This window comes from Bombina bombina, chromosome 6 (genome assembly GCF_027579735.1).
Source record: "Bombina bombina isolate aBomBom1 chromosome 6, aBomBom1.pri, whole genome shotgun sequence".
Lineage (NCBI taxonomy): Eukaryota > Metazoa > Chordata > Amphibia > Anura > Bombinatoridae > Bombina > Bombina bombina.
Window position 1 is genome coordinate 414,083,464 of NC_069504.1, and position 21,450 is coordinate 414,104,913.

At 35.9% G+C, this 21,450-nt stretch overlaps 1 protein-coding gene across 1 annotated transcript in view; it reads right to left on the minus strand.

The window, feature by feature from the left end:
* Window positions 1-15,844: 15,844 nt before the first annotated feature.
* Window positions 15,845-21,450, minus strand: part of SH3RF2 (SH3 domain containing ring finger 2) — a 311,164-nt gene continuing 305,558 nt past the window's right edge. The window contains exon 9 of the mRNA XM_053719846.1: window positions 15,845-16,425. Coding sequence (XP_053575821.1) covers window positions 16,099-16,425 — 327 coding nt within the window. The 3' untranslated portion in view covers window positions 15,845-16,098. The remainder of the gene's footprint in view (window positions 16,426-21,450) is intronic.

Below are 21,450 nucleotides of genomic sequence, written 5' to 3' on the forward strand. Positions count from 1 at the left end.
CTCAGGCAAGCTTATCTCTAGGATTATTCAAGGACAGAATGTGTCATACGTGGAAGGACACACAAGCTAGAGTTTAAAATTGTGGAAGCCTGCTAAAAGCCACTGTTATCCGGCTCAACCTGTGAGCATCTAGGGCTGATGCATTTCTCTAACCTTGCAGAGCTCAATGTGATGGACAATCAATTCAAAGGGCCCTTGACAAAACATCTGCTATTAAAGGAATTTAGTGATGTTTTTACTGGGCCAGTAGAATCTGTAGCAGGGGTAGTTCATTTTGACCTTGACGTCAGTGTCCCTCCAGTACAATGCGCACCACGCAAACGTTTGGTTACAGATACACCTGTCCTGAAGTACTATGACGTTACAAGACCTGTAACTATTCAAAGTGACGCAAGAAAAAGTGGAATAGGGTGTTGCCTATTGCAAGCTGACCAGTCTATCACTTTTGCTTCAAGAGCACTGACCCTTACTGAGCAAAACTATGCACAAATTGAAAAGAAATGTATTGTGTTTGCCTGACAGCTCTTTCATTACTACCTCTATGGTCGTGATGAGATCATGGCAGAAACTGACCATAAGCCTCTGATATCTATTTTCAAGAAACCACTTTTGTGTGCACCAAAACGCCAACAGAGCAGGTTGCTCATGTTACAAAATTATTGCCCAAATGTTGTCTATAAACCTGGACCTGTAACGCACATTAGTGAAACTCTTAGCAGAGCTACAGCAGCAAGTGGTACACCTGAGAGTGCATGTGGTTATTAATTATTAATTAGTTTAAAATATTTTTACTTTATACTAAATATAATTCTAATTTAGTACTAAATCTATATGGTAAAACCACTAAACCAATACAAGTAAGTTGTGAAATGAACTCTATGAGATGGTCTCCATTGTTTACAAACAGTTTATTTGGAATCAATGTATGTTAATAATAAGAGAAATATTTACAGTTATATATAAATATCTATTTTACAGCAAAACAGTCCAAATATTTAAGACGGGGCAACTTTACTACAATACTACAATTTCTGCAACACTGCTAAAATAATCACAGTATTTTATCCAAGGAATATACTTAGCCACATTCTCCAGTGTGTCCACCATCAGCCATCTTTTCAGCATGAACAAGATTTTTTATACCCCAATTCAATGAATGTAAAAAGGGGAGATGTTATGGAGTTATTATGCAAATACTGTGACTCTGTTTGTTTATGGTAATGTTGCATTGCCTTATACTTCTTGTTTCCTGTTCCTACCTCTGACCTGGATGTAGTTTTATAGTTCAACATGATTCCTCCTAATAACAGATTGTAGTGTCTTCATTTCTTTACATGAAACACAACTGTAGATTTTGGATTCCTATTGTTTTATTTTTCCTTTTTTTTGTTACACTAACAAATGTTGCAAGCATGGATCTTGTCTATGGTTTTTAAGCAGATTTCCAAGTTGTTCCATAACATACTGTATGTACAGTTCTGAGGAAAAGATTAAGAAATGTAAAACTATATAACAAATCTTACATATTTTAAATTTTATAAAATTATTTTTCCAAAAAAAATAATATCATGAAAGTCCCTATTCAGGGTAAATGGTGGAAACACTGCTATTAATAAAAAGGAAAAACAGAAGAAATGTTTTACAAGCTTTATTAAATTATACTTTATACAAAACACTAGGCCCAAATATACTGAACAGCTGATATTATTCCAAAGAGCAATATGGGGCCTCCAGATATCCATATTAACAAAACACAGTTGAATTTTAACATTTTCAAAATCTGTTTGTCCTCTGCGTTTTTTGTATTGCTAAAATGTAATTCTGTTTAGTATTATTGTACAGGAAGTGAACTTAATAAACCTAAATAAATAAATGTTATGACAACCGTGATGATTGTAAAAAGCAGAACAATATGAAAAACAAATGTTTACCCAACATCTCAAATGATTACGATACCCGTATATCCACTAAATAGTGTTCTTAATTCCTTGGCTTTTCAATGTCATCCATGGTTTAATGGAGAAAGAAACTTATCCCGCCACAGAAGACAATTATTTATACCACTAAAAACATTCACAGAGCCAAACATGCCATAGAAAATAGTAATAACAAACATCAGGGATAAAAATTATGGGCCAAGTGGGGCTATTTTGGGATTTTGCTTAAGTGTAAACTTTGCTAGAAGTAAGATTTGTGTGCGTTGGGTTGAGCTCATATTACAAGTTGAAAGAAAAAAGTTTCCCAACCTGCACTAACCAGATATTGCGACTGCTTTAAGGAATTCTTGTCATAGAAGTCAATGGAGAGCGTAGAAGAAAAAAACTAACACCTATAGCTCACAACAGGAGTTATGAATATTTCAATTTCAATGTTCTTCACATACAGGACAATATTTTTATTTTTATTATAAATACATATTTTTATATAGTTGTATATACTTAATCCTGTATAATTATATTCCTATACATTTATAGGTATAGATATCTATTTTACATTAACATTATCCGATATAATTGGAATATATATTTAATAATAAAAATTACATTTTTTTATATGTAAAGAACATAGGAATGAATAATATGTGTGATGCGATTTGTGTTTCGCAATTTAGGTCTAATGTGGTGTCGGGTTAGCCCACATGAAGAATTACTAATCTTACATCGAGTTATTTAAATATTACACATAAAATATTTTTAAAAATTACTAACAATTATTAAAAATTATTATAGATACTGTAAAAAAAAAAAAATATATATATATATATATATATATATTCTTTGGATTATTTAGATATTTCTGCAGTATCTATAACAATTTTTATAAATTATTATTCATATTGTAAAATATTTTATATGTATTTAAAATGAGTAATTCTTCATGTGCGCTCATCCGATATCGCTTTAGACCTAACTTGCAAACCCCAATGCGCGTTGCACATATTTTCCATTCCATACCACTTGTGATTTAACCATATATCTAGCTCTCTCTCTCTCTCTCTCTCTCTCTCTCTATATATATATATATATATATATATATATATATATATATAAAATGGTGAGAACTAATATAAATACTTTTAAATAATTGAATGATTGTTGAGTAAGGCCAATAAAAAATATGAAGCATTATCAGATAAAGTGCTTAACAAAAAAAAACAACCCATCATGGCTATTTAACCAACACCAGGAAACTTAGGCCTAGATTTGGAGTTTGGCGGTAGCCGTGAAAACCAGCGTTAGAGGCTCCTAACGCTGGTTTTAGGCTACCGCCGGTATTTGGAGTCAGTCAGGAAAGGGTCTAACGCTCACTTTTCAGCCGCGACTTTTCCATACCGCAGATCCCCTTACGTCAATTGCGTATCCTATCTTTTCAATGGGATCTTTCTAACTCCGGTATTTAGAGTCGTGTCTGAAGTGAGCGTTAGAATTCTAACGACAAAACTCCAGCCGCAGAAAAAAGTCAGTAGTTAAGAGCTTTCTGGGCTAAAGCCGGTTTATAAAGCTCTTAACTACTGTGCTCTAAAGAACGCTAACACCCATAAACTACCTATGTACCCCTAAACCGAGGTCCCCCCACATTGCCGCCACTCGATTCAATTTTTTTAACCCTTAATCTGCCGACCGCCACCTACGTTATACTTATGTACCCCTAATCTGCTGCCCCTAACACCGCCGACCCCTATATTATATTTATTAACCCCTAACCTGTCCCCCACAACGTCGCCGCCACCTACCTACAATAATTAACCCCTAATCTGCCGACCGCAAAGAGCCGCCACCTACATTACAGCTATGTACCCCTAATCTGCTGCCCCTAACACCGCCGACCCCTATATTATATTTATTAACCCCTAATCTGCCCCCCTCAACGTCGCATCCACCTGCCTACACTTATTAACCCCTAATCTGCCGAGCGGATCTCACCACTACTATAATAAAGTTATTAACCCCTAATCCGCCTCACTCCCGCCTCAATAACCCTATAATAAATAGTATTAACCCCTAATCTGCCCTCCCTAACATCACCGACACCTAACTTCAATTATTAACCCCTAATCTGCCGACTGGAGCTCACCGCTATTCTAATAAATGTATTAACCCCTAAAGCTAAGTCTAACCCTAACACCCCCCTAAGTTAAATATAATTTAAATCTAACGAAATTAATTAACTCTTATTAAATAAATTATTCCTATTTAAAGCTAAATACTTACCTGTAAAATAAACCCTAATATAGCTACAATATAAATTATAATTATATTATAGCTATTTTAGGATTTATATTTATTTTACAGGTAACTTTGTATTTATTTTAACCAGGTACAATAGCTATTAAATAGTTAAGAACTATTTAATAGCTACCTAGTTAAAATAATTACAAAATTACCTGTAAAATAAATCCTAACCTAAGTTACAATTAAACCTAACACTACACTATCAATAAATTAATTAAATAAAATACCTACAATTACCTACAATTAAACCTAACACTACACTATCAATAAATTAATTAAATACAATATCTACAAATAAATACAATGAAATAAACTAACTAAAGTACAAAAAATAAAAAAGAACTGTTACAAAAACTAAAAAAATATTTACAAACATAAGAAAAATATTACAACAATTTTAAACTAATTACACCTACTCTAAGCCCCCTAATAAAATAACAAAGCCCCCCAAAATAAAAAATGCCCTACCCTATTCTAAATTACAAAAGTTCAAAGCTCTTTTACCTTACCAGCCCTGAACAGGGCCCTTTGCGGGGCATGCCCCGAGAAATGCAGCTCTTTTTCCTGTAAAAAAACACATACAATACCCCCCCCCAACATTACAACCCACCACCCACATACCCCTAATCTAACCCAAACCCCCTTAAATAAACCGAACAATAAGCCCCTGAAGATCTTCCTACCTTGTCTTCACCATGCCAGGTATGACCGATCCGTCCTGGCTCCGATATCTTCATCTAAGCCCAAGCGGGGGCTAGACATCCATCATCCGATGGCTGAAGAAGTCCAGAAGAGGCTCCAAAGTCTTCATCCTATTCGGGAAGAAGAGTAGATCTGGACCGGCAACCATCTTCTTCCAAGCGGCATCTTCTATCTTCATCCGATGAGGACCGGCTCCATCTTGAAGACCTCCACCGCGGACCCATCTTCTTCCGACGACGACTTCCCGACAAATGACGGTTCCTTTAAGGGACGTCATCCAAGATGGCGTCCCTCGAATTCCGATTGGCTGATAGGATTCTATCAGCCAATCGGAATTAAGTTAGGAAAATTCTGATTGTCTGATGGAATCAGCCAATCAGAATCAAGTTCAATCCGATTGGCTGATCCGATCAGCCAATCAGATTGAGCTCGCATTCTATTGGCTGATCGGAACAGCCAATAGAATGCGAGCTCAATCTGATTGGCTGATTGAATCAGCCAATCGGATTGAACTTGATTCTGATTGGCTGATTCCATCAGCCAATCAGAATTTTCCTACCTTAATTCCGATTGGCTGATAGAATCCTATCAGCCAATCGGAATTCGAGGGACGCCATCTTGGATTACGTCCCTTAAAGGAACCGTCATTCGTCGGGAAGTCATCGTCGGAAGAAGATGGGTCCGCGGTGGAGGTCTTCAAGATGGAGCCGGTCCTCATCGGATGAAGATAGAAGATGTCGCTTGGAAGAAGATGGTTGCCGGTCCGGATCTACTCTTCTTCCCGGATAGGATGAAGACTTTGGAGCCTCTTCTGGACTTCTTCAGCCGTCGGATGATGGATGTCTAGCCCCCGCTTGGGCTTAGATGAAGATATCGGAGCCAGGACGTATCGGTCATACCTGGCATGGTGAAGACAAGGTAGAAAGATCTTCAGGGGCTTAGTGTTAAGTTTATTTAAGGGGGGTTTGGGTTAGATTAGGGGTATGTGGGTGGTGGGTTGTAATGTTGGGGGGGGTATTGTATGTGTTTTTTTACAGGAAAAAGAGCTGAATTTCTTGGGGCATGCCCCGCAAAGGGCCCTGTTCAGGGCTGGTAAGGTAAAAGAGCTTTGAACTTTAGTAATTTAGAATAGGGTAGGGCATTTTTTTTATTTTGGGGGTCTTTGTTATTTTATTAGTGGGCTTAGAGTAGGTGTAATTAGTTTAAAATTGTTGTAATATTTTTCTGATGTTTGTAAATATTTTTTTATTTTTTGTAACTTAGTTCTTTTTTATTTTTTGTACTTTTGTTAGTTTATTTCATTGTATTTATTTGTAGATATTGTATTTAATTAATGTATTGATAGTGTAGTGTTAGGTTTAATTGTAGGTAATTGTAGGTAGTTTATTTAATTTATTTATTGATAGTGTAGTGTTAGGTTTAATTGTAACTTAGGTTAGGATTTATTTTACAGGTAATTTTGTAATTATTTTAACTATTTTAGCTATTAAATAGTTCTTAACTATTTAATAGCTATTGTACCTGGTTAAAATAAATACAAAGTTAGCTGTAAAATAAATATTAATCATAAAATAGCTATAATATAATTATAATTTATATTGTAGCTATATTAGGATTTATTTTACAGGTAAGTATTTAGTTTTAAATATGATTAATTTATTTAATAAGAGTTAATTTATTTTGTTAGATTTAAATTATATTTAAGTTAGGGGGGGTGTTAGTGTTAGGGTTAGACTTAGCTTTAGGGGTTAATACATTTATTAGAATAGCGGTGAGCTCCAGTCGGCAGATTAGGGGTTAATGTTTGAAGTTAGGTGTCGGCGATGTTAGGGAGGGCAGATTAGGGGTTAATACTATTTATTATAGGGTTAGTGAGGCAGATTAGGGGTTAATAACTTTATTATAATAGCGGTGCGGTCCGCTCGGCAGATTAGGGGTTAATAAGTGTAGGCAGGTGGAGGCGACATTGTGGGGGGCAGATTAGGGGTTAATAAATATAATATAGGGGTCGGCGGTGTTAGAGACAGCAGATTAGGGGTACATAGGGATAATGTAAGTAGCGGCGGTGTACGGATCGGCAGATTAGGGGTTAATAATAATATGCAGGGGTCAGCGATAGCGGGGGCGGCAGAATAGGGGTTAATAAGTATAAGGTTAGGGGTGTTTAGACTCGGGGTACATGTTAGGGTGTTAGGTGCAGACGTAGGAAGTGTTTCCCCATAGCAAACAATGGGGCTGCGTTAGGAGCTGAACGCGGCTTTTTTGCAGGTGTTAGGTTTTTTTTCAGCTCAAACAGCCCCATTGTTTCCTATGGGGGAATCGTGCACGAGCACGTTTTTGAGGCTGGCCGCGTCCGTAAGCAACTCTGGTATCGAGAGTTGAAGTTGCGTTAAATATGCTCTACGCTCCTTTTTTGGAGCCTAACGCAGCCATTCTGTGGACTCTCAATACCAGAGTTATTTAAAAGGTGCGGCCAGAAAAAAGCCAGCGTTAGCTACGCGGGTGGTTACCGACAAAACTCTAAATCTAGCCGTTAGAGATATGTTCTCTCTATTTCATGCAATATTCCTTATGACTTTTTTGAGATACATTTTATTCCTCTACTGAATAAGGATAATGGTTAAAAAACAATGTTTTTTGTTGCCCTCTGATTGTTATCTGTATTATCCTGCTGTAAATTGCTTGGAGACAACCTGAGACACATTTTACGGTTTCTTAAAAGAACAGTCTACTCCTGAATTGTTATTGTTTAAAAGGATAGATGATCCCTTTATTTCTCATTCCCCAGTTTTGCATAAGCAACACGATTATATTAACATACTTTTTACCTCTGTGATTATCTTGTATCTAAGCCTCTGCAGACTGCCCCCTTATTTCAGTTCTTTTGACAGACTTGCATTTTAGCCAATCAGTGACCTCTTATAAGTAACTCCACGGGCATGAGCACAATATTATCTATAAAGCACACATTAACTAACACCCTATAGCTGTAAATAAACTGTCAAATGCATTCAGATAAGAGGCGTCCTTCAAGGGCTTAGATATTAGCATATGAGCCTACCTAGGTTTAGCTTTCAACAAAGAATACTAAGAGTACAAAGCAAATCTGATGTTAAAAGTATACTGGAAAGTTGTTTAAAATTACATGCCCTATCTGAATCATGAAAGTTTAATTTAGACTAGACTGTCCCTTTAATTGAGTTTTACACATTCATGGGCAGACATATTATGAATAACACATGTCTGCAATTCATGCACTAGTTCGCAAGTTGATTGTATTGGAATGTATGTAACTTTTGGGCAGATTATCTTATGTGTATCATCTATATTATATTGTGGGAAGGTTCCCATTTACTAAACAAACATTTTTGCCACATTTCAGCTGATTTTGTCTCAGTTCTTTTCTAAATGTCCCTGTATGACATGGAACAGAAGCAGGAAAGTAGGTGCAAGAAACTGCTTAGTAGACGGCAGTTCAAACTTGTTTATTTACATGCCACTATAGAGCCACTTACTAAGAGATAACAAACAAACAAACAAAATATTTCTATTAAAAATATAATTCTAAAAAAGCCCACCATATTTATCAATAATTGTCTATACAGAGGGAAATATTTTCCTTTAAACTAGGCATTCATTTTCTTATACAGGGCCAGCGTTAACCCGATGCACACAAAAAGTAGAAGTTAGAATATACTATATATTTGTTCATAAATACATATTTCTACATACAGGTATAACTGATGGTATTTTCGTACAATATATATCTATATCATTATATATAGTTATACATTTATACAGATATATAAAGGAATATCTATTTAAAAATACTTAGAACATATTCTGCTATGTGCAGAACCTCGGAATATCAAATATTTACAGTAAATACACAGTTACACACTTAATTATTGCATAAATATGCTTTAACATACAGTATATATGTATACATATGTATGTGTATATATGTCTGTAAATATATTTAGTGCTACGGAATCTGTTGGTGTTTTACAAATACATGATAATGACATACACATATAAATACATATACATATTTAGACACATATATGTATGTATCTCTATGCCTTTTTTTAACACCTGAGACCTCATATCTTTGAGCCATTATCTTTTTTGTGCCATCATTTTTTTAAATAACTGTTGTCAGATAGTGTTATTATTAGTGTAACTGTAATTTTAAATGTATTTTTGATGTTTTTGTGACACTTTTTTGTTTTGCGAAACAATTAGCCTGAGCTCTGAGGTCCCGCAATCCCGACACGTGTTAAATTAAATTGCGCTCAATTGATTGTATTTACTTTCAACATGTAATACGCGCACTACATCCTACGTGCACAAACAACCACGATAAACCTGATATCTCTTGTGCATAACTGTTAGCGCATCACTCGTAATCTGGCCCATAATGTTTAATTAAGAAAATAACAACAACACTGCATTCTATATTCATTATTTTTATTGCCTGCTTTGCTGTAAAATCAGTCCCAAAAGTTTGCTTAAAGGGACAGGAAACAACAAATTTTTCTTTCATGATTTGGATAGAACATACAATTTTGAAGAACTTTCTAATTTACATCTATTTTTAAATTTGCTTCATTCTCTTGTTATCCTTTGCTTAAGGAACAGCATTACTGGCAGATAGCTGAACACATCTGTTTAGCCAAACACAAGAGACAAATGTGTGCAGGCACCAATCAGCAACTAGCTCCCACTAGTGTAGGATATGTGCATATTCTTTTTCAAAAAGGGATACCAAGAGAACAAAGCACATTTGAAAATAGAAGTGAGTTTAAAAGTTTTTTAAAGGGACAGTCTACACCAGAATTTTTATTGTTTTAAATGATAGATAATCCCTTTATTACCCATTCCCCAGTTTTGCATAATTAACACAGTTATATTAATATACTTTTAACCTCTGTGATTATCTTGTATCTAAGCCTCTGCAAACTGCCCCTTTACTTCAGTTCTTTTGACAGACTTGCAGTCTAGCCAATCAGTGCTTGCTCCCAGATAACTTTATGTGCACAAGCACAGTGTTATCTATATGAAATACGTGAACTAACGCCCTCTAGTGGTGAAAAACTGTTAAAATGCATTCTGAAAAAAGGTGGCCTTCAAGGTCTAAGAAATTAGCATATGAACCTCCTAGGTTAAAGGGACACTGAACCCAAAATTTTTCTTTTGTGATTCAGATAGAGTATGAATTTTTAATCAACTTTCTAATTTACTCCTATTATCAAATTATCTTTATTCTCTTTGTATCTTTATTTGAAATGCAAGAATCTAAGTTTAGATGCCGGCCCATTTTGGTGAACAACCTGGGTTGTCCTTGCTGATTGGTGGAAAAAATCCATCCACCAATCAAAAAGTGCTGTCCAGAGTTCTTAACCCAAAAAAGCTTAGATGGCTTTTATTTCAAATAAAGATAGCAAGAAAACGAAGGTAAATTGAAAATAGGAGTACATTAGAAAGTTACTTAAAATTGCATGCTCTATCTGAATCACAAAAGAAAAAAATTGGGTTCAGTGTCCCTTTAAGCTTTCAACTAAGAATACCAAGAGAACAATCATGAAATGTTATTTTGGCCTAGACTGTCCCTTTAAAATGACATGCTCTATCTGAATCATGAAATTTTATTTTGGCCTAGACTGTCCCTTTAAAATAACATGCTCTATCTGAATCATGCAACTTTAATTTTAACTTTCCTATTCCTTTAAGTATGGTGAGAATTATCCGAGTTTGAAAAATTCTAAACAGTGCATTTACATCTGTCCCTATTTGGCCACCACTAAGACTAGGACCATAGTAGATTACTCCAGGCTTTTCAATTTGCTCTTGATTTGCAAAACCCTGTGAACTGTGTTAACAAAATAGCAGTGTCAAATGATATAAAAACATTTATTTGCAATGCAGTGCACAAATTGCTATATTACTATGGTTATCATTTTCTAGCAAGGAGCTTACAAATTCTGTAGCACTGGTGCTGCTATCATAGAGATCTAAATATCTGTTTATATTGTTTAGCCTTAATGTGATTCTAATGACTTGCTATACCAGGTGCAGAGTTTAAGGGGGAATTGTTCCTTTAGTTATATTGTATATGTATATGGAATCACTGTTTTTGCTAACTGAAACCACGAGCCAATAGAGGGCCAGATTACGATTGGAGTGCTAACAGTTACGTGAGAGCGATAATGGTTTTATCGTGGGTGTTTGAGGGTGTCAGGTTTTTCACTCAGATTACAAGTTGAAAGTAAGCGTGATCACTTGAGCGTAATTGAAGTTAACGCGCATCAGATTAGTGTGTTCTCAGAGCTTTAGTTAACTGTTTTGCAAAACAAAAAAGGGTCACAAAACACATCAAAAATGCATTACAAAGTACAGTTACACTAAAAATAACACTGTCTAATAACAATTAAAGCAAAGGGCTTTAACATAGAGATACATACATATACATGTCTAAAGATGTATATGTATGTTTGTGTGTGTGTGTATATATACAGGGAGTGCAGAATTATTAGGCAAGTTGTATTTTTGAGGATTAATTTTATTATTGAACAACAACCATGTTCTCAATGAACCCAAAAAACTCATTAATATCAAAGCTGAATAGTTTTGGAAGTAGTTTTTAGTTTGTTTTTAGTTATAGCTATTTTAGGGGGATATCTGTGTGTGCAGGTGACTATTACTGTGCATAATTATTAGGCAACTTAACAAAAAACAAATATATACCCATTTCAATTATTTATTTTTACCAGTGAAACCAATATAACATCTCAACATTCACAAATATACATTTCTGACATTCAAAAACAAAACAAAAACAAATCAGTGACCAATATAGCCACCTTTCTTTGCAAGGACACTCAAAAGCCTGCCATCCATGGATTCTGTCAGTGTTTTGATCTGTTCACCATCAACATTGCGTGCAGCAGCAACCACAGCCTCCCAGACACTGTTCAGAGAGGTGTACTGTTTTCCATCCTTGTAAATCTCACATTTGATGATGGACCACAGGTTCTCAATGGGGTTCAGATCAGGTGAACAAGGAGGCCATGTCATTAGATTTTCTTCTTTTATACCCTTTCTTGCCAGCCACGCTGTGGAGTACTTGGACGCGTGTGATGGAGCATTGTCCTGCATGAAAATCATGTTTTTCTTGAAGGATGCAGACTTCTTCCTGTACCACTGCTTGAAGAAGGTGTCTTCCAGAAACTGGCAGTAGGACTGGGAGTTGAGCTTGACTCCATCCTCAACCCGAAAAGGCCCCACAAGCTCATCTTTGATGATACCAGCCCAAACCAGTACTCCACCTCCACCTTGCTGGCGTCTGAGTCGGACTGGAGCTCTCTGCCCTTTACCAATCCAGCCACGGGCCCATCCATCTGGCCCATCAAGACTCACTCTCATTTCATCAGTCCATAAAACCTTAGAAAAATCAGTCTTGAGATATTTCTTGGCCCAGTCTTGACGTTTCAGCTTGTGTGTCTTGTTCAGTGGTGGTCGTCTTTCATCCTTTCTTACCTTGGCCATGTCTCTGAGTATTGCACACCTTGTGCTTTTGGGCACTCCAGTGATGTTGCAGCTCTGAAATATGGCCAAACTGGTGGCAAGTGGCATCTTGGCAGCTGCACGCTTGACTTTTCTCAGTTCATGGGCAGTTATTTTGCGCCTTGGTTTTTCCACACGCTTCTTGCGACCCTGTTGACTATTTTGAATGAAACGCTTGATTGTTCGATGATCACGCTTCAGAAGCTTTGCAATTTTAAGAGTCCTGCATCCCTCTGCAAGATATCTCACTATTTTTGACTTTTCTGAGCCTGTCAAGTCCTTCTTTTGACCCATTTTGCCAAAGGAAAGGAAGTTGCCTATTAATTCTGCACACCTGATATAGGGTGTTGATGTCATTAGACCACACCCCTTCTCATTACAGAGATGCACATCACCTAATATGCTTAATTGGTAGTAGGCTTTCGAGCCTATACAGCTTGGAGTAAGACAACATGCATAAAGAGGATGATGTGGTCAAAATACTCATTTGCCTAATAATTCTGCACTCCCTGTATATTTATATATATATATATATATATATATATATATATATATATGTGTGTGTGTGTGTGTGTGTACAAATATAAACACATTCATACATATACATATATAGACATATATATAAATAAGTGCACTGGAGCCCTTTGCAGTTAAGTAGACGAAAACATGAAAAAAGCATATTTATACAATATTCATATTTAATAAAGGTTTTAACTATGTATTTACTGTAAATATTTCACATCCCTATGTTCTGCATATAGCAGAATATGTTCTAAGTATTTATATATATATATCTGTATATAGCTTAACCTATATAATCATGTATATTGAACCAAAAAAAAATCAGATATATGTAAAAAAAGGTATAGTTTTGCTTATTTTTAAATAACATTGCGCTAATTTTCAGACTCCTAACCAAGCCCCAAAGTTTTAGTAGAATACTGATGTATACCTACTCCAGCTTGCTCCTGTTTGTGTAAAGGGTCTTTTCATATGCAGAGGAAGGGGGAGTGGGGAGTGTCTGCTATTTTTGCTATAGAAGCACTTTCAGTGGGTGTTCCAGCTAACCTTTTCAACAGAGCTAAACTGGGAGCTTTTTAAACAGTTTTATACTGGATTTTTAGATCAGTATCTGTGCATATTATTTTTTATAGTAGTGTCTATTACATGCAGTTATATGAAAATTGGTGTATACGATCCCTTTAACGCAAACCAGGAACGTTAAATAGCGCTCCACTTGTAATCTTGCCCATAGTGGACTGATCTTGTAGGGAGAGAAGGCCTCATTATGTTATTTGTCTAATTATTTACTAAAAGTCCTCCTTATCTTTATTACTGTTTACTGAAAGGCGGGTTCTTTTGTAAGCAGAATTTAAAGGGACAGTCTACTTGAAAATGTTTTTTGTTTAAAAAGCTTGATAATCCCTTTATTACCAATTCCCCAGTTTTGCATAAATAATACTGTTATATTAATACACTTTTTACCACTGTGATTACCTTGTATCTAAGCGTCTGCAGACTGTCCCATTATTTCAGTTCTTTTGACAGACTTGCATTTTAGCCAATCAGTGCTGTATCATAAATAACTCCATAGGAGTGAGCACAATGTTATATATGTATATGACACACGTGAACTAGCACTGGCTAGCTGTAAAAACTCAAAATGCACTGAGATAAGAGGAGGCCTTAAACAGTTTAAAATCAGTTTGCGCCTACCTAGGTTTAGCTTTCAACAAAGAATACCAAGATAACAAAGCAAATTTGATGATAAAAGTAAATTGGAAAGTTGTTTAAAATTGCATGCCCTATCTGAATCATGAAAGTTTCATTTTGACTTGAAAGTCCCTTTTAGTTCATAAATGTTTAGTTTAGGTGGGGGATACAATAAGCAATCCAGCCATTTCAAATGAGAAAATAAAGGTGAAGGAGCTATTTGTAAACAATTTAATAAACTCCAGTAGGTAAAATGGATAATTGAAAACAAATTTAAAAGGAGCAAATATTAGAGCACACTGTCCCTTTAACTGTTTAATCTACGCACATCACTTGTGTGCCAATTGTTTTGTGAGAGACAAGTTGGATCTCCTCTATTGGTTTGTGTTTTTACCTCTAAGCTACCTATTCACCCTTTTTAGTCTTTCAGCTCAATTTAAAATACTTGTTCTTTTAAATTGCTGTTATAGAATGTAAAGTCTGCTTTGCTATGCACAGCTTATTACTTAGTACTGCAATATTTACATGAATTGTATTCCATAATTCGTTTTATTATTATTATTATTATATATATTATTTTATTAGTTTTTAATTGCTTATTGTTGAACCAATAGAGCCCAATCTCTATTGAAACTTTCCCTAGTTTTTAACCTACCCCCCATACATTTATGAACATTTATTAAAAAAAACAACTTTCAGGACTATCACATACAATTTAAAAAACAGGAATTAGTTTCACAAAAAGTATGTATATTTGCCTAGCTAGCATGTGAAGCACGTCTCTGTTAAAACATTTTTTGAAGCAGTGAAAACCTCTTACTTGTTTTTTGCAATTTCATTAAGCTTCAATGAGATGTGTCCATTGAATAATGAAACGTTGGGGAACTATTTCAACAGAAAATTAATGGGCCAAGTGGAATTCAAGCACATAAACAGCATTGTAAAAGGAAGGTGTGGTAAATGAATCTTCTCCTCAATGTTTCCAAAGTGCGTCATAAAATGTGAAATAGATAGCATTGTTTTTACTTCTTCAGTTGTTGAAAACATTGCAGACAGTTTTAGCCCCCAACAAGACATTGTCTTTATATTTCCTGTACAAGGGTATGTTGGAAACAGTAAATTCAGTCACGTATTGAGTTTACAGACATTGTTCGCTTTCAAGCAGTAATTCTCAACATTTAAAAGTTTAAAGCAATAATATTTCAAAAGAGAGTAACATAAATTGTGTTATTTAATTGTGAAGGGACATTGGACTCATATTAAATGAAAGAGCGTCTGTTAGATTGTCGGAGTTCTCTTATTTATTTACATAGCTATGATACTGAATTGACAAATAGAACAAGCTAAGTGTCCAAAACACAGAAGCCTATATTCCATAGACTTGATTCATGGCAGAACACTTTTGTGTATAAATGCAGTTTAATAGGGAAAAGAAAAGCATGAGACAAAACTATTCAGACCAAGGTGGTTTGATTTATGCATGTTTTCCCAAAAAAACGTTTTAGGTCCTCTCAAGCACATTTTAGGCCATGGATCCTGTTATGTAATGCCATTGTTCTCCTTGGTGAATAAGTGACCTTATTTCAAGAAAAGACAGGTAATCCAGCCAGCAGAACTCTATATATCTTCATGCTGCAAAGTACATGACAGAATGTCTGACACAAGATAAAATAAATGAGTTGAAGACGAGACGTGTGTAACTGAAGCTGCCAGCATGCCTTTGTTTGGCACTGTATGTCCTTTACAACAACATAAATTGATTATATATATATACACACATATACATAAATATATACATACACACACAATTATTTGTTTACTTGATGTAGCATGTTAAGTTAAAAGATCAACAGCTCTGTATAAACACTAGAGGCATTAAGAGACATTAGGTTGAAAGGACATCCTGGGTCTGATAGACTGCACTCCACCTTTTAGAATTATCATTTAGGGTTCTTTTGCTGGGAAGGGATAATGAAGGATGGTCATTGGTTGAACTTTTTAATCTTTGTACTCTTCTGTTTTCTGTTTGCTGGACAAAACTTGAGGAGGCTCGTTGCACTGTAGATATTGTTGTTTCAGGAGTAGGAGTTGGCTCCGGTTTGGGTGACTCAGTGGAAATTTGTTCACTTTTCCCATTATCCTGTGGAAACTGAGCACTGTGTCGTTTTAACGGAGGGGGACTAAAGTTCATAAATCTTACAGTCTTCACCTGCTGAAAAGTAAAAATTATTATTTTAATATGACAGTATTTGTTTTTTTTAGATATACGCAGACATCATATGGGCATAAACAGCAGAAATCTATAGATTGTTTAAAAAAATGTCGGTTATGATAACTTACGTAACGTAAAGGGGGCTGTACAAGTGAGAAAAAGAAGGTGCAGGTATACTATATATATATATATATAAACAGCAGAAATCTATAGATTGTTTAAAAAATGTAGGTTATGATAACTTAGGTAATGTAGGTAATGTAAAGTGGGCAGTGCAAGTGAGAAAAAGAATGTGCAGGTATACTGTGTATATATATATATTCAAGAAAAAGGAAATCCAGGCATCTCAGGTATTTAAAATTCAAAAGGCTTTATTCTTCAGTAGTAAAAGCATAAGTTTAGATGACAGAGCTTCCATAGATTAAAAAACGAAACACGGTCTAACATGTTTCAGCCTTTGTGGCCGTAATCATAGACATATTTTTATATATATATAATAGATTGAATTAAAAAAATGTAGGTTATGATAACTAAGGTAACGTAAATAGTGTGCCCAGGCGCCAGCAATATGGAGGCTAAGGTAAAAAGTAGTATTTAATAAATAAAAACAATATGATAAAATTACAATTTTACAATATGCATGGATCCACACTAAAATAACATAAAAGCATAAAGTAGATGATAATCTGGATGATAGAAACTTGCAATAGGTAAGATATAAAAATATAAAAATAATTACTATATACTCCAATAAAAATACCAAAGGTGTAAATACGAAAAAGTGATTCAGGTAAGTGTCTTAAAAAATCCAAAAAAGTCCAAAAGAGATCCAAATATGCAATCAAATCTGTGATAACAGGAGTGAAAAAACAAAAATAACCGTCAATGAAAAAGTAGTAGTGAAAACTGCAACAGTGTTCCAAAGAAAATCCTAAATTTTTTTTCCAAAAGTGAGACTTTGAGTCTTGATAAAGGCCCAGAGAGGGCCGAAACGTGTAGACCTGCACTGGTAAGCCTTATTTCAGTTGGAGGATATATTTGTGAATTTTCTACACATTGTATTTTATTCTTTTTTTCACAGGTTTTTCACTTTACAGCATTTCCGTTTGTGTTTTTTCCTTTTTGTATTTTTTCCTTTTTTACTGGGGCCCATTTCCCTATGGGTAACTGAGCACCAAGGGACAAGCACCACTACCACACTGGACATATCCAACAGTATTGGACTTCATATATTTTCACACTACAATACCCCACAGGATTGACACTTTATCACACTTTTAGAAACATTTTTTAGGATTTTCTTTGGAACACTGTTGCAGTTTTCACTACTACTTTTTCACTGACGGTTATTTTTGTTTTTTCAAGTAACAGTTCACTCCTGTTATCACAGATTTGATTGCATATTTGGATCTCTTTTGGACTTTTTAAAAAATTTTTAAGACACTTACCTGAACCACTTTTTCGTATTTACACCTTTGGTATTTTTATTGGAGTATATTGTAATATTTTTTATATTTTTATATCTTACCTATTGCAAGTTTCTATCATCCAAATTATCATCTACTTTATGCTTTTATGTTATTTTAGCGTGGATCCATGCATATTGTAAAATTGTAATTTTATCATATTGTTTTTATGTATTAAATACTACTTTTTACCTTAGCCTCCATATTGCTGGCGCCTGGGCACACTATTTACATTTGTCTTTAACTAGGTGATAGCTAGGTATCACCGCCTCAGGCATTTAAGGTACAGGTGGCGCTGGGGTATACCTCTGTTTGATCTATAACTAAGGTAACGTAAAGGGGGCAGTGCAAGTAAATTAAAGAAGGGGCATGTATACTGTATGTGTATGTATGTATATATATATATATATATAGGGATAAAGAAACAAGTCACTGGGTGGTAACCATTGCAGCCAAATCATAGTAGTGCACAGCAATAAAAACAACATTATGAAATAATTATAACAGACTTTCAAGTAGGCTTATATAAAATGAGTTGTGATATTACAATTCTGAAGCATTGGACAAATAATCTAAAAAGTATCTGCCCAAAGTACATTACATATGCATTTCAGATCCAACAGTCTAAAGATTATTTAAATACTCAATGGCACTGACAGTTACAAAAGAGGAACAGGACTTGAGAATTATTATTGCAGACAATCTGAAGCCTGGTAAGCAATGCAGTAGAGCAGCAGGTACGGCCAATAGGATTCTTGGCTGTATAGAAAGAGTTATTGGCAGGAGAAAAAGTAATATTCTTATGTCTATTATTAGATTACTAGTTAGGCCTTATCTTGAATATTGTGCACAGCTATTAAACTAAAACTTGGTAAAACATTTACAAGAAAACAAAATTTATACTTACCTGATAAATTTATTTATTTTCGGATATGGAGAGTCCACAACGTCATTCAATTACTAGTGGGAATATCACTCCTGGCCAGCAGGAGGAGGCAAAGAGCACCACAGCAAAGCTTTTAAGTGCCACCCCCCTACCCATAATCTCCAGTCATTCAACCAAAGGTAAATGGAAAAGGAATAACACAAAGATGTAGAGGTGCCTAAGGTTTAGTCAAAAGAACTGTCTTATTAAGGGTGGGGTCGTGGACTCTCCATATCCGGAAAGAAAGACATTTATCAGGTAAGCATACATTTTGTTTTCTTTCCTAAGCTATGGAGAGTCCACAACGCCATTCAATTACTAGCGGGAACCAATACCCAAGCTAGAGGACACAGAATGAACAGGGAGGGAGAATAAGACAGGCAGACCTAAACAGAAGGCACAACAAGGCACGAGAGGGAGCAGGCACTACTCAGTTGGCAAATATAAAAATGTATATTTATTGAAAAATCATTAAAACATAGCCCCCAGACAGGGGTAGAGACATACAAGACAAGTCTTAAGCGTTTTGCGCACCCTAGTGGCGCTTAATCATAGACTGATTAGGACCAGCCTGGGGGACCAATTTATACACCAAGTGAAAAAAGGTTAACCCCTGCTGAACCAGTATTCAAAGATAAAAAAACACAAACATGGTGAAAATTAAAAAAAGCAAACATATTGCACAGACAAATGTGTGGTGTCTTAACTTACTATACACAGTTGATACTTAACCCTAGAGATAATAAGGGGGAAGAAAATTGGCAGACCACTTTAGTGTATATATATATGGTAACTGATATAAATGACCGTTAATGCTTAATATGAAATCATTTTAGTCCCCCTTTGTTTACTACTCTGTAAGGAATTAGGTTTAACCCCTTAACGACCAACGACGTATGGGGTACGTCCTGCAAAAAAATGCAGTTAATGACCAAGGACGTACCCCGTACGTCGTTGGTCTTTGAAAGCCCTGGAAGCGATCCTGATCACTTCCAGCCGCTTTCATGTTATTGCAGTGATGCCTCGATATTGAGGCATCCTGCAATAACAGTTTTGAGCAGTCCGATTTAGAGAGAGCCACTCTGTGGCCCTCTCTGCATCGGCCATTGATCGCGGTGTTCGTTGGTGGGTGGGAGCTTATCCAGGGAGGCGGGTGGGCGGCGATCAATGGAGGCGGGGGGAAGGATCGCGTGTGGGGTGCGTGCCAGAATACACGCGTTCACGGGAGCGTGAGCGCGTGCGTGCACAAGGGTGGGTGCGCGCGTGTGCGGGTGGGAACAATACACTATGGAACAATTATAAGGACTCAGTGGGAGAGAGGGTATAAATAAATAAAATTAGTAATCTGGGAGAGGGTTGGGGGTTGGGGGTTGTGGGGGGGCAGCTACACTACAGAAAATAGTTTTTTTTAATAAAAATAAACAAAAACGTTTTTAATTTAAAACTGGGTACTGGCAGACAGCTGCCAGTACCCAATATGGCGCACAATAAGGCGGGGGGGGGGGGGGGATCAGGGAGGTTGGGGGCTAAGGGGGGATCCTACATAGCAGCATATGTAAATATGCTCAAAAAAAATATTACTTTCTGCCAGTACTTAAGATGGCGGGGACAATTGTGGGGTTGGGGATGGAAGAGAGCTGTTTGGGAGGGATCAGGGGGTGTGATGTGTCAGGTGGGAGGCTGATCTCTACACTAAAGCTAAAATTAACCCTGCAAGCTCCCTACAAGCTACCTAATTAACCCCTTCACTGCTAGCCATAATTCTCGTGTGATGCGCAGCGGCATTTAGCGGCCTTCTAATTACCAAAAAGCAACGCCAAAGCCATATATGTCTGCTATTTCTGAACAAAGGGGATCCCAGAGAAGCATTTACAACCATTTGTGCCATAATTGCACAAGCTGTTTGTAAATGATTTCAGTGAGAAACCTAAAATTGTGAAAAATTTAAAGTTTTTTTTAATTTGATCGCATTTGGCGGTGAAATGGTGGCATGAAATATACCAAAATTGGCCTAGATCAATACTTGGGGTTGTCTACTACACTACACTAAAGCTAAAATTATCCCTAAAAGCTCCCTACATGCTCCATAATTAACCCCTTCACTGCTGGGCATAATACACGTGTAGTACACAGTGGCATTTAGCAGCCTTCTAATTACTAAAACGCCAAAGCCATATATGTCTGCTATTTCTGAACAAAGGGGATCCCAGAGAAGAATTTACAACCATTTAAGCCATAATTGCACAAGCTGTTTGTAAATAATTTCAGTGAGAAACCAAACGTTTTGAACAAATTAGTAAAAAAGTGAACGATTTTTTATATTTAATCGCATTTGGCGGTGAAATGGTGGCATGAAATATACCAAAATGGGCCTAGATGAATACTTTGGGATGTCTAATAAAAAAAAATATATACATGTCAATGGATATTCAGAGATTCCTGAAAGATATTAGCGTTCTAATGTAACTAGCGCTAATTTTGAAAAATAATGGTTTGGAAATAGCAAAGTGCTACTTGTACTTATTGCCCTATAACTTACAAAAAAAGCAAAGAACATGTAAACATTGGGTATTTCTAAACTCAGGACAAAATTTAGAAACTATTTAGCACGGGTGTTTTTTGGTGGTTGTAGAT